The following is a 15,469-nucleotide window of genomic DNA, read 5'->3' on the forward strand; positions in this document are numbered from 1 at the left end:
AGTATAAACCATTGAAAGCGATTGAATCATCGTTTTTAATAAAATAAGATGAATAAAATGTGTGGTATTTAACCTTCATATCCGGTTTGGACGTTGCCAGTTTGACGACTTCTGAATTTAGCAATTCAGACGAAAAGTAGCAAGTAATATTTCTGTGTGATGAACAGTAGCTAAATTTGTCACTGTACTTGAAAAGCATGACGGAATTTTAAAAACTGTTACAGTACTATTTAAGAAATGCGCATAACTGAAGCAAATTTTTATTTTGCTGATTAATGTAGATTGTAAAACACTGCGTTGCTTATTCAAACATATTTACATTGATTATTACATGATAAAATGCTTATCAATGTGATAAGATGCTATATTTTAACATTATTCTTTAATAATTCAAGATTTTTATTTCACTAATTGTTTACGATAAAATAATTTTGAATAAATGTTATTTCACTTTTTGGTAAATGGCAGCACTCAGTATCCCACAAGAAAAATGTCTGCTTTGCAAGTATCCGAGATTTAGTTATTTAGTTAAAATATTTGCCGTAGTAAGTGTAAATTTACATCACTAGAGATATAAGGTGAATATCACTAATATTAAGTTCATGTGTGGTGTAAAGATAACTTTGATGAGTCATAAAGTGTTTTTGCATAACAATCAATAGAATATATTTAGGTTAAGATATTTGGTGTTATATCCAATCGAGACAAAATTATCTAAATATTGATATTTCAAAGCTTTTTCCTATTGAATTTATTACAAGAGGTTAGCAGTCTTTTAACGTATTTATTCAAAGTAAATTAATTGAGATGTCATTATTACTAATTTCTTTTTTTTTGGTAATAATTATAATGCCTAGTTCTATTAGAGTTCAAATCTGATGATTACGACAGAGTACTACATAAATTGACACCTTCAACCTTGTAATAGATAGAAAGCAATTGTCTATAAAGTAAACCATTAGACCTTAGAAAATCTATTTCCTGAAAAGACTGCAGTGTTCATTAAGCGTCGCTCGTCGTCGATCGAAATACAACAGTTGACTGTATATTTTAAATTAAATATATTTAAATAATAATTTTATAAATGCAACTTTAGATGTTCTAATTCCGGAACATCTACGCAATTTTATATTTTACGATAACGAATTGTAAACACAGATAAAAATTTTATTTTTTCTTTTCAGCCTAAACGAAAATGGAATACACAATTTGTACAGATAATAAAGAAGTTGGTGATCAAATATCGACTTTTTGATGTGAATCTCACAGACTTTAGTGGAATAAATGTGGTTTGTGTCATTAAAAGTTGAGTGATAGTGACAGCATCCAGGATGTCTGATGAGGAGGACTCTTCGCCGGATAGGGCTTTAGTGCCCACCAACAATGTACCAGGTAACTTACTATTATATCCAAAACTTTAGAAGGGTGAATGTTAGAGTTTGTAGCTTAAACCGCTGAAATGAACTCAGAGAAATTTGGTAAGAACACATAGAACTTTTTAATTTCATATAGATGGAGTCATGGGTGAAAACTTTTTATGTATAAGATATTCTGTAAATAATCAATATATTTTGACTTCCATTTTATAACTTTATTGTTAAAATTACTGATACACTTACATATTTTGGTAAAAGCTATATAACCTTGGTTCTCAAAAATCTTATCAATTTGTATTACAATTAAGAAAACTCATGTCTAAAGGTCTGAAACTGTCCACAAATATACTCATCTCAGTCGCTTCAAAGTGTATGAGAGAGAAAACAAGTGTTTTATAAGTGTATTGCTAATGTAAACTCATGAAAGTGTTGTAAACAACATATGTAGTTACATTTTAATTTAGGCACTACTATGGCTGCTTGTATTTTTGTTTTAAGTTATGCAAATGTTAAGCTGATTTTCCATTAAGGTCTCCTATCTAGATTTACCTACAATATATAAAATTAAAAAAAAGTCACTACATCAGGGGTTCTCAACATTTCCTTGTTTAAGTACCACTTTTGTATTTATTATCTCTGCTTATTAAGTAAAAACTGAAACATTTTTAAGGTTTTTAGTTAGTTTCCCACTCTTTTCTAACTGCACTGACCAATGGCTTACTTTATAACCAGTTTATAGTTATTTTCAGACCATATTTTGGCTTCTGTAGTCCACTAGAGGTCCATATATCATTGACGAGGACCATTACAATGTATGGACATTTTTCTAGCCATGTATAAAGTTGGTAGTACAATGTTTAAAATGTTTTAGTTTCTACTGCCAAAGTACAAAAACATGTAACATCATATTATCTATACTTCTATACTATTACAATAAAGCATAAACACTCACTTCTTTGTTGCCTAAGATGTCAGCAATTACAGCATATTTTTGAATAAATATTTTTTTAATAAAAAGCCTTACACTTACGACACACTTCAGGCTATATATTTTCACGCCATTAAACTTAGGGGGTAAATATTTTGGATAAAAAACCTAATTTGGGAAAGAGACCATAAGTTGCTGCCAACATCAAAAAAGTAAGATTGCCATGGTTTGTCATGTCAAGTCATTTTAACATTTGCTATAAAATAAAATTTTCATAATTTCATGCAGATGATACCGCTCGGGAACAGCAAGTTTATTTAATATTTAGAATCAATCATTTGTATAGCTTTGTATATTATCCTCTTGAATTATATAAATTTTATGACTACATGAGGAAATGTTATAACAAATATAATAATACTTTTCCTTATAAAATAATAAAGTTTAATTAAATAATGTATGAATATTTGTTGCTTATGTCACCAACAGATTGAGAATATTGCATATTATACTGGTCTTATACACAGTGTCAGATATTTATAATAAAGCGTAAACACACACTTCTTTGTTGCCTAAGATGTCAGCAATTACAGTATATTTTTTGTGTTTTTATAAAAAGCCCTACACTTACGTCACACCGTATATATTCAAGCTATCAAACTTAGGGGGGTAAATAATATGGATAAAAACCCTAATGTGGGAAAGAGACCATAAGTTGCTGCCAACATCAAGAAAACAAGATTGCCAAGTTTTGTCATGTCATGTCATTTTGACATTTGCAATTGACAATTTGACAGATGTAAACATTAAAATAATTTTTTGCTGATGTTATTGTACATGAACAGCTAGTACTAGTATATAATTAAATAATCATATGGTGAGCAACATTTTTTACTAAAGAGTAGGCTAAAGTTTGTTAGAGTGGTCTCTGTCAAATATTCAAAACACATGCTACTTATAGATTTCTGGAAACCATAGCCAAATTACTAATGCTGAGTTTCTGAAGTATCCATTTATTTTATCGTTACTGATTCATTAGTGTCAGGTTGACTTAGTTTCATATCAAATTATCAAACTAAAAATCCTAACAAATGATTAAAAGTAACTGGGAAACTGGCCATAAGTTAGCTTACTAAGAAAAATTCCACAACCTCATAGAAAGGTGTGAAATAACCAGAGTATGCTGTTTTTATCAAGTGAGGTTCATTAAATATTTTGATTAATGTAGTTGGAAGGAATTTGTATTTTAATATCTTTCACATCAACTCTATTCTACTAGAGTATTAGCTGTCGTCCGCGACTTCGTCTGCGTAAATTAAAAAATAAATTTAAAAATAGCCTATGTTACTCACAGATAATTCTTTCGAATGCTAGAGGAATATTTAAAATCGGCCCAGTAGTTTTTACGTGAATTGAATACAGCGTTTAATACATTTAGGCCCTACCCCACCACTGGCTGATAGAGGCTCAGATTAAAAAATTACGTCACTGTTAGATAAATGAACAAAATCCGATATTTCCATCACATATTTTATACGTTCGATTGTTATCAGACAATTTACAATTTGGTGGGACAGGCCCTTAATGTAACTATTATTACTGTACTGTACTGTACTGATAATACTTGTCAAAGTTGTAGCACAGTAGCTTATTATGAGATAGAGCTAGATTAAGAGCTCCTGCAGACAGCAGACTTTATTAGCCAATAACTTAGTAGGATGCATGATCAATATGAACATGTATGGAGGTGCGGACATTACACTGTTTAAATATTAATTAACTAGCTTTCGCCCGCGACTGCATCAGCGTGGAATAAAAAAACAGAAAAGTAAGAAGCCTATGTGTTCTTCCAGACTATGTCCTACATCTATGCCAAATTTCATCGAGATCTGTTTAGCCGTTTAGGCTACAAACTCTAATAAACATCTATCTATCCAAACTTTCACATTTGCAATAGTATCAGTAAGATAGTCTGTAGGGACTTTAAGAAGGATTCTATTGACTAGAATGAACTAAAATGATAGAAGGTAGATCAATCTTCTTGTAAGCAGTGTAAGGGTAAGATGAAAGTGGCTTATCAAAATAATTGAAAGCTTCACACTTGTCAGCAGTCAAGTGAAAACAATTTCTGTTCACGGTACATTGACCGTTTAGAAAGGGGCCCAATCATTAGATCGAATTTCTATAAGGTGGAATAGTGTCGAATTACTTACTGTTTAGTTCACGACAGGTCACGTGAACGGAACCTATGTAACGGAGTTGGTGACAGGATATGAAAGTGAGAAGACTTAGAGCCTGTCCCACCACTGGCTGATAGAGGCTCAGATAGCATAAAAATGACTGTAGGATAAGGGAACAAAATCTGATATTTCTGTCACATATTTTACATGTTGGATTGTATCTGACAATTTATAATACAGGCCCTTAGGTAGCAAGACTAAAATCATAAAGGAGATGCCACACGGGCGGTGCGTCGACTTTACGTTGTAGTATCGTTATATAGGTTTAAAATAAAATACAGGACCATTGCCATTTGTTAAGTTTAAAGTAAACTTCAAATAATTAGTAATTTTGAAAATCAAAGCAGAGAAAGTTCTACAAAGTTTACTGAAAGTCAATGCGGTGCGCCAACGCAACGGGAACGCAACGTCCGTGTGGCATATTTCTTTTATATTTGTGGCATGGTTTAAATGTGAAATATGAACTATTTTAGAATCCTCTGACGTAAAGCTAAAACTTACTAAAAAGCATGTTAATAAAATACACATATATAGAAGTTGTAAGCTGTACACTTAATTGCAAAAATAATTGACGTACTCTAAATACTGACAAACAAATTGCGTGCAAGCATAAGGTGCTTAACGCCCCTTCCGGTCTGTTAGTGATCTAAAAATCGATTATTGTTAGGGGAAACTAATATTGCTAAATATTTAGCGATAATTATAACGTTGTTTTAGTTATCGCGTTTAGAAATCTGAAAGTTTGCATGGTGAAACCCCTTGGTAACTAATTGTTGGCACAAGGAATGTTTACTCGTATATTGGTTACTATGTTAAGACTATGGTAAAATAATTATGTTTAAAAATCAATATAAGTATGCTAATAAATTTCTATTCGAGAATTCATTTAGGCTACGCAAGTCATGTAACGGAAATAACCGCGAAAATATTACCCAAGTCTTTAAAAAATTAGGTTATGCAGTTTTGAAATAAATCGTCGTATATGTCATTAGAAATGCCGTGAGAATAAGAGCATGCAAAGAATACTTTTTAATGGCTTTGTAGTGCTGGGAGAATAAATCTAGAAAAATGTTTTGAATGCCATTTAAAATGCACTTAAGTGTAAAGAAGTCTCCAAGTCTATTTGGGTCACTTGATAGCTGGCTCACTGCCTTTTTCGTGACTTGTCGACAACTCGATAATAATTTCGCTTTTATATGAATTAAAATTGTGTCAAGGGTTAATTTTTTTTTATTATGAGCATTAGTTAGTTATTTATAATTGGATACTTGACCAAGAACAGAATAATTGGGACTTACAGTGTGCTTATTCTTCCGAATCTATACAAATCACCTATAATGATGTTATAAAGAGGAAAGATTTGTATTTTTGTATGTATTGAAATAACTCAAAAGCTACTGAACCGATTACAAAAATTCTTTCACCATTAAAAATCTACGTTATCAGTAACATTGAATGTATTTTTTTTTAATTTCACGCGGGTTAAGTCACGAGCAACAGCTAGTACTTCATATTATTTAAAAATGCTAAATTTTTAAATAGATGTTTGTTATTTATCTTCAAATCAGCTTAAAAGACCTCGATGTTATTTGGCAAATATGTAGAATATAGTCTGGAACAATACATAGGCTTTCTAAGATTTTTAAATTCAGCGCAGATGAAGTCTGGTCCAAAACCTAGTATTTAAATATTTCACATTTTATTTAAGCGAAAGCATGTGGTAGATTGCAAATACAACTTTCTTAAGACTGGTCTGTTTTTTTTTCGGTGCGTTCCACCGAAGATCCTGGTTCCCCACTAGACTCCTCACTAGTAGCACTAGAGGCTGGCCACCGAGGGGGTATAGTAGGTATAACCCTAAATAACCATGTCCTAACTTGGGGAAAAGGTGTCTTTATTAAGATTTCCCCCGTGGAAAACAAAGTTTTTGGTCCTAAGAATTGTATACTCAAGTTTAAGACTGAATTGTACTAATTGATAGCGTGTACCACCTGCAAGGGCAACGGTTAGTGCGTAAATTAGTAGCCGCGGCCACTGCGTTGGCCAGTGACCATTACGGTGGCCATTTGCAAAAGTGTGGCCAGTGGCCATTGCATGCCAGTGGCCACTGATTTACACACGCCGACGCGCATCAGTAATAATCATTATACTCCGCGCATGGCTATGGGATATCCTTTTTGATTTGGACGCATTGTTACGGCGCCCGTTTCCTGTTGATTGTTTTTTTTAATTTCTATTACTTGTATGTATGTGTTAAATGGCTGACTTGTTGATGTTTGTGTAGGTAGCTTTAAGTTGACAAGTTGTTTTTGATCTGTCTTTATTGTAACTTTAATTGGTACTTTGTTTTAATTATCTTTACTAATATTATAAAGACGCAAGATTTGACTTTTTGGATTTTTGTATGTATTGAAAACTACTGGACCAATTTCAAAAACCTTTAAAAAGCTATGTTATAACTGAGTAACATAGGGTATATTTTTACTTTTTTTTATTTGACGCGGGCAAAGTCGCCACCAACAGCTAGTCACCGGACGAGTCGAACCATTCGTTGGAAGATGTTAAAGCGGGCTCTAACACTGTCAAAGATACTAATAAGAAAGATACTGTACTTGCAGCTTTCAGTCTAGTGTAGAAGCTACTTTTATTTGTCCTTCAAAATTGAACACCGCATCTCAAACTTTGGTTATCATTCGTTTAGTTTGAATATTATGTGTCCTTTAAATGTAACAGAGTATAAACGGGATCTACATGTAGTAAACATATGTAGGTCAATGAACTATCGTGTTCGTGGGGGCGACAAGCTATGACAATGTGAGAATCATTGTTACCATTATGAGACAATCTTGTCATAATACATGCTTTAGGGCATGTTCATACGAAGCGATCAGCGATTGTAAGTCTATATGTTAGTGTGAACGTGAAGTCATTTACACTTATATAAGAAACGGATTTTTATTTTTGTATGTAACGAATAGATTATTTTTACTATTAGATAGCATATTACTAACACAGACTGTTTTTTCACTTGCTTTCGCCCGCGAATCCGTCCGCGTGGAGTTACAAAACAAAAGCAAGTAGCCTACGTGTTTTTACAGTCTATGCTCTAGATCTTTGCCAAATTTTTACCAGATCCGTTCAGCCGTTTAGGCTACAAACTCTAGCAAACATCTATCCATCCATCCATCTAAACTTTCGCATTTATTTATTCATTTAAAGAAAAGAAATAATATGTTTCATTTATAATATTAGTAAGAAGTAAGATTATTAGATTTTTTAATTCCGCGTGAATCAAGTTGCGGGCAAATGCTAGTGTTTTATGTGTCACAAATTGCAGCGTTTCTAATAAGAATTTGGAACTATCGGCCATATTGTAACTAAATTTGACCAAATTGTAAAAAAATTAGGCCATTTAAACCATAATGCACGTATATTTTTTTATGTTTAGGTATAGGTGGACGACTTTATGTTTATTTTATATATTAGACATGCAGGTTGGATCACGATGTTTTATTTTATAGTAATGAGTCAATTCTGTAATAAATTATTTTTAACTAGCTGTTGCACGCGACCTCGACCCCGTGAAATTGAAAAAAAATAATAAAAAAATCGCCTATGTTACTCACAGATAAATTACCTTTCTAATGGTGAAAGAATTTTTGAAATCGGCCCAGTAGTTTTTATGTGAATCGAATACATATAAAAATACAAATCTTTCCTCTTTATATTATTAGTATAAAATTTATAATAACTAGTTAAAATTTGTTCAAATATTATAAAGAGGAAAGATATGTATTTTTTTATGTATTGAAATAACTCAAAACGATAGGGCCGACATTTTAAAACATTTAAATAAGTCTTGCACCATTAACCACTAACAGACTTCTTTTTTTGCTTTTTTTAAATTCCACTCGGACAAAGTCCCGAGCAAAAGCTAGTGAATTAGTATAATATAAATATTTATTTATTGTCCATTTATATTCACAGTAAAGAGAATTCAGTATAAAAATGTTTTAATTTATGCCACTGCTAAATAAATCCGTTATATAAATGAGATTGGATTTGCAACCAAATGACTTCGTAATCCTTCTTATATTCACATACCAGAGGTTTATCTGCTAATTAAGGCCTCTACAGTGCAGCGAAAGCGAAACGTAACCGATGCGAATCCGAAACACGTGACGTAGAGTTTGCTCTATTTAAATTCACGAATAAGATATCGGTCATGTCTCTTAGCATATAAAATGTTTATAATTTATTCCATTAATAGTAAAATACAAGGATTAGGGAAAATCTCATTTTAAATAGTGAGTGACCGTACTTTCGGTTTCGGTTTCAGCACAGTTTCGGCCGAAATATAACCGAAACTTTTGGCCCCGCAGTAACTGGAGTGTTTGTTAATTTTTTTGTATCGTCACGTATCAATTTATTGCAAATGTTTTTAAATATTTTTTTACTAAAAACAAATTAATGTCTATTATAAATAGTAAAACATTAATTACAAAGCTTTTGATCCGTGCTTTAAGAATCCTGTAAAATTATTTAAAATACACTACACTCTAGTCGTAATCTTAAATGTGTTTTCGGAAGTTTTGATTTCTGTTTCTGACACAGAGAGCTATGCGGAAAGTTCGGTTTCGTGCTCGGTCAGACACTAATTAAAAAGTCTTATAAGAAATGTTATTCCCTCATTATGAATTTCATAATATCTGTCTAACTCTTTGAGTTATTTTAATCTTCTGTCTACACCTTTATACCAATATCATTTGAGGTCGACCTATCGCCTTAATTAACACAGCAATATTCTTTGAGGCTTGGGTTAAAAAGTTGTCAAAAGAAACAAGTCACCAACAGTTGTAAGAGGGATTCGTTTGTTTGCGCCCTTATACTAGGTCACTGGGTCGCTGGATACACGAGTGTTAATTTTAGCTCGCATGCATTTTAAAGTGGACCGCTTTTTATATCTTTAATGGCCTAGCTTTCCCCCGTGACGTAGGCGTAGGTAAAGACAAAAATAAGCTCCCAGTTGGGGGTCTTGGACCTGCGCTATTGCGCTCTTGTGTTAAAATAAACATTAAATGCGGGCACAGCTTTGACTAAACTACTGCAAAACTGTTGTGCGATTGTCGATTGTTTCGCAGCCTTCAACTGTTTAGTTGCACAACTAAAAATCGAGTCTGCACCTCCATCTAAGCTCATAGGAATCAAAGCGTGATTAATCAGTTTTGCGATAGTTTGATCAAAGGTGTGTGCACGCGCTAACAAAACACTAAGCAAGCTGTCTTTAGATGATTGCTTAAACTATCCACCCTAAGGAATTCCCTTAATGACTAAACAACGAATGTAGCAGTAAGGTTTTATCGGTTTTATCATACTTTCGTCAAAACGATTTTGTAACATTGCTTTTATGTCCTGAAGCATAGATTGAAAACACCGCGACCAACATTTATCAAACTATTAATTATTGCCCATAACAAAAGCCTGCCGGATCACATGACGGCGGTTACCAGCCTCGCGTCTCTTAAATATTTAATGCCTGATTTATCCAGAAAGTCCTTCATAGTGTTGAGGAATTATTAGAATAAAATTATTTGCAATATTTGTATAAATTTTATCTTATTTACCTATTTTACTTATATAAATCTTTGGCTAATAAAATTATTATTATTGTCCGTTTTATATGTTTTAAGTAATACTTTACATGTCCGCAGTGTTGGGCATCAAACGCCTCAAGCAGATTGAGACGATGTTCGTCTCGCGGCGGTTACAAGGACCTCGCAGTAATGGCTTCAGTGCAGAGACCCTGTTGGATATGCTGCTTGTACTCTACGATGAATGCTGTAACAGCAGTCTGCGGAGGGAGAAAGCTGTTGCTGACTTCATACAGTATGGTGAGTTAATCCTTGGACGTACTTAACTATACTAATATAATAAAACGTAAATACACTACTTCATGGCGTAGGATGTCAGCAATCACAGCATGTTTTTGAATCATTCTTTTTATTTAAAGTTCTACACTTACGACACTTATTTTAGGATATATATTTTCACGCTATTAAATTTAGTTGGTATATATGTTGAAAAAAAACAGTCATGCAGAAAAGGGAAAAGCAACAAGCGAATAGCAAAAAATAAGCAAGATTGCCATATTATCTCTAATTGTTAGCCAATGTCAACAGCCTTCATTGTCATTTGGGTATTTAAATTTTGACATATACAAATGTAAATAATAACAAAGTTTTTATAATTTCACGCAAATGAGATATAACAGTGAATTCTGAATTATCACTTGTTTCTCAGTATGTAAAAAGGGCAATGATAGGATTAGAAAGACAGGTGAAGGCCTCAGTAGGCATTAAACAGTGCTTGAAATTTCTCCAATTTAATGTAATAGAAATATATATAAAGGGAATTATGTATAAGTTACGCATATTGCCCAAAGAAATGCAAATATTTTGTAATACTCGAAATGAAATCTTCTAAAATCTGACTCGAAGGACCAAGAGATTTTCTTAAGTTTTCTTAACTAAGTCGTTTTGCATTGTATTTTATTGTTTGATAGACTCAAATTTAGTATCCTATGTTAACTATTTATGGTAATGTTTTATTATGTTTTTTTTTCCAGTAAAACCTGTGGCTACGGCTCTCAAGCGATTAAGGTTGTCAAGAGACGACTTTGAATTAGTCAAAGTGATTGGCAGAGGCGCTTTTGGAGAAGTTTGCGTTGTGCGGGCCTCATTTATGCAGGTAAATTATTAAATACTAACTGTTTCTTTCATTTCCACGTGAAATTAAAAATATTTTAAAAAACGTGGCCTATGTCTGATAACGTAGCTTTTTAATGGTGAAAGAATTTTTGAAATTCTTCTAGTTGATTTTTCAGTGATTGCAATACATACAAAAATACAAATCTTTCCTCTTTATAATATTAGTATTGATTAATATTAATACTAGAAATTCCAAGTTGAGAGAAAAAGATTTTTCTAAGGTAAATAATTTTAGAGGTAAAGTAAGGTTTAAGGTAATATTAGTATAGATGTAAGTAGTAATGTAAAGTTTTGCAATATTCCAGGGCACCGACGGCGGGGGCAACATGGCGGCGGCTACAGGCGGCACCGTGTCCTCCACGACCGGCGAGAGAGTATACGCAATGAAGATATTAAATAAGTGGGAAATGTTGAAAGTAAGTGCATTTTCATTATTATCATGGAAAAAATATATAGTAGGTTTTGCCCGTGAAAAAAATTAATAGCCTGTGTTCTTTCAGACTGTCCGCCACATTTATGACATTTTTTTAAAGATCCGTTAAGTTTAGACAAACTCTAACAAACATCCATCTACAATTTGCATATTTAATATAGTAGCTGGTGCTCGCGATTTCTCGTCGAGTTAAGAAAAAATAATAAGAAATAGCCTATGTTACTCAGCGATAACATAGCTTTTTACTGGTGAAGAAAATTTTTAAAATCAGTTTTTGAGTTATTTAACTTCAATTATGTCTTTACAATCAGTATGTGTTATATTTGTGTAGTCTTGTTCCCTTTGGCAGTAAAAATGTTTTATGCTATTCTATTCTATTCTATTCTAACTGTTTTGGTTTTCTTTTTCAGCGAGCTGAAACTGCGTGCTTCCAAGAAGAGAGAGATGTTCTAGTCTTCGGAGATAGAAGATGGATAACGAATTTACATTACGCCTTCCAAGATGAACACAATTTGGTGAAAAATCAGTTATTTAAATAACTAGCTGTTGCTGCGCGCTTAGCTCTCGTGAAATTAATAAATAGTAAAAAATATAGTCCATGTTACTCAGCGGTGACATATATTTTTATTGGTGAAAGAATTTGAAATCGGCCAAGTAATTTTTGAGTTATTTAATACAAACAAAGTTACAAATCTTTCCTCTTTATAATATTAGTATAGACTACTAGCTTTCGCCCGTGACTCCGTTCCCGTTGAATTAAAAAAAAAACAAAAGTGAGTAGCCTATGTGTTCTTCCACACTATTCACTACATCTGTACCAAATTTAATCGAAATCCGTTCAGCAGTCTAGTCTATAAACTCTAACAAACATCCATCCATCTAAACATTCTCATTTATAATATACTTTATAATAATACTACCTTCTGCCCGCGGCTCTGTCCGCGTGGTATGAATAAAAACAAAAGAAAGTAGCCTATGTGTTCTTCCAGACTATGCTTCAAACTTGTGCCAAATTTCATGGAAATCCGTTCAGCCGTTTAGGCTACAAACTCTAATAAACATCCATCCATTCAAACTTTCTCATTTATAATATTAGTAAGATTAGTAAAATTGAATGGTTTTTCAGTACCTGGTGATGGACTACTACTGCGGCGGGGACCTGCTGACGCTGCTGTCCAAGTTCGAGGACAGGCTGCCGGAGGACATGGCGCGCTTCTACATCGCGGAGATGGTCCTCGCGGTGCAGAGTGTCCACGAACTTAGATATGTACACAGGTTAGTATTGTTAATAAGAAAATTATTACTGTAGAATAGAGAATATGCATGTATTTTTCTTTTTTTTAACCAGATGTAATTAACAGAAAAAAAGTGAGCCAAAAATATTCAACCATTGAGTTAAAGAAATAAAATTATGATCATTTTCGTGCGGCTAAAACGCGACCCGAGCTAGCTTGAGACACGTGACGTCAATTGTTCCATTCCAACAAAGTATTTCATTAGTTCTCGGAGTTATCGAAATTCAAAAACCTCATTATTATAAAAAATCTTTACAGGTATGTTTTTATAGTAATGAAAAATACTTAAAATAATTTGGTCCAATGTTGCCTATTTTCAGAGACATAAAGCCAGACAATGTTCTACTAGACGCAAGCGGACACATCAGACTGGCTGACTTCGGCTCCTGTCTCAGGCTGGGGGATGATGGAAAGGTAATACTAGCGTTTACCTCCGGATATCCTCGTATCCAAGCCTATGTGTTCTTGCACTATGTCCTCCATCTGTCACTTAGGGATCGATTAAACCATTTGTAAGATTACAATTATTTATTTATTTTTTACAATCTTTCATATTTATAATACAGTAGTACCTTGATAATTCCAAACCTCGGTAATAAACCTCTATAACTTCAAAAAATAATATGTTCTCTTCCCATCAGAGCCTAAAACCTCTATAACATAGACCCTTGATAACTTAAAATGTTTTGTGTTTCCCTTGGACTTTAACTTATCAGTAGGAAAATTTTGTTTTAATAACAAAGTTGTTGATCACACACAGAGAGTATTTAGTGGTTATTAAATTGTTTAGTGTAGATTGGTTACTAAGGGACCGTCTTAGTAGCGATTTCCGATTATTTAATTTAAACCTTATCTTTGTTTGTTTTAGGTACAAAGTAATGTGGCAGTGGGAACGCCGGATTACATATCGCCAGAGATATTAAGAGTAAGTTATAATTTGTTTACATAATAATGTTTTTATAATCATGATTTGTCAAATATCTACGCATAGAGCTCGAAACTGTAGTCAAAAGTTGACGTCTAAGTTTTAGTAATATTAAACTATAACGTCGCTTATGGTTTTGTGTTATAGGAATTTCAGTTGTCGGATTCTCCGTATAACACGTTTTTCAATAGTCCAGACAAATAAACCGCGTTGTACAGGGTTCTTTTTATAAATTGTTGGTTATAAAACGTTATAAGGGGTTATTTTATAAGTGGTTGGGAGTGTTTTAGTCATTAGGGGCTCTATTATAAATGACTAGCTGTTCCCGTGCGGCTTCATCCGCATGAAATTATGAAAATTTTATTTTATTGTTTACATATGTCAAATTATCAATAGCAAATGTCTAAATGACGTGACATGTCAACCTTGGCAATCTTACTTTCTTGATGTTGGCAGCAACTTATGGTCTCTTTTCCACATTAGGATTTTTATCCAAAATATTTACCCCCTAAATTTAAAGGCGTAAAAATATATAGCCTAAAGCGGGACGTAAGTGTAGGGTTCTTTATTAAAAGAAGATATTTTCAAAAATACTCTGTAATTGCTGACATTTTGGGCAACAAAGAAGTGTATGTTTACGCTTTATTATAATAGTATAGATTGGGAATATTAGCGTTATAAGGGGTTCTTTAATAAAATTTGGTGGAACATTTCCTTTATAGGTTTTTTTTTTTAACTGTTGGGACTATTTGCGTTATAGGACGTTGAAATGAAATGAATTGTTATGTAGGTGGTATAAATATGCATTATTAATTCTCAGGCAATGGAAGATGGCCAAGGGCGTTATGGACCGGAATGTGATTGGTGGTCGTTAGGTGAGTTTTAATTTCAGTTTAATGGTTTAAGTTTTGACTAGTATTATATTTCTCTATAACGTCGTCTGAGAGCGTCGGTGGCTCAGGGGTTTAAAACCTACAGGTCTTGGGTTAGAATCACGCCAAAATGTGTGATTTTCGGATTTCATATATACATAATTTACCCGACGTTCTTACTGCGAAGGATAACATCGTGATATACATATCTGTGAAGAAATTCAAAGATATGTGTGAAGTCAACCCGCATACAGCGTGGTTGGCGAAATTCTGCCTACCCCTAACTTAGGGTAGGCACCCCCTCAGCCAGTGGGGCGTCGCGGTGGCAAGCGCAAGCGATCCCGTGGTGTCCCACAATGGCCAGGAGGGAACGAAGGGGTTAAGTGAGGTATGCCCCCCACTATGGGGGGAGAGTCCCACATAATTCGCGTGTCTGTCCAGAGGCACGGAGTATGCGTAACGCATTCCCCATCGAAAAAAAAAGGCACCCCCTCTGTGGGGTTATAATGAGTAAGTTCATATTTGTCTATATGTATATTTCCAGGTGTGTGTATGTACGAGATGTTGTTCGGTGAGACGCCGTTTTACGCGGAGTCGTTAGTGGAGACCTACGGCAAGATAATGAACCACGCG

At 33.6% G+C, this 15,469-nt stretch overlaps 1 protein-coding gene across 1 annotated transcript in view; it reads left to right on the forward strand.

Moving 5' to 3' along the window:
* Window positions 1–471: 471 nt before the first annotated feature.
* The window catches only part of LOC106108714 (serine/threonine-protein kinase Genghis Khan), a 43,170-nt gene continuing 28,172 nt past the window's right edge, over window positions 472–15,469 (forward strand). Inside the window, 11 exon segments of the mRNA XM_013289975.1 lie at window positions 472–578; window positions 1,185–1,392; window positions 10,256–10,435; window positions 11,170–11,291; window positions 11,617–11,727; window positions 12,155–12,259; window positions 12,871–13,019; window positions 13,360–13,453; window positions 13,908–13,964; window positions 14,785–14,839; window positions 15,381–15,467. Of these exon segments, the coding sequence (XP_013145429.1) occupies window positions 1,332–1,392; window positions 10,256–10,435; window positions 11,170–11,291; window positions 11,617–11,727; window positions 12,155–12,259; window positions 12,871–13,019; window positions 13,360–13,453; window positions 13,908–13,964; window positions 14,785–14,839; window positions 15,381–15,467 (1,021 nt within the window). The 5' untranslated portion in view covers window positions 472–578; window positions 1,185–1,331.

Source organism: Papilio polytes, unplaced genomic scaffold, assembly GCF_000836215.1.
Source record: "Papilio polytes unplaced genomic scaffold, Ppol_1.0 DF821400.1, whole genome shotgun sequence".
NCBI lineage: Eukaryota > Metazoa > Arthropoda > Insecta > Lepidoptera > Papilionidae > Papilio > Papilio polytes.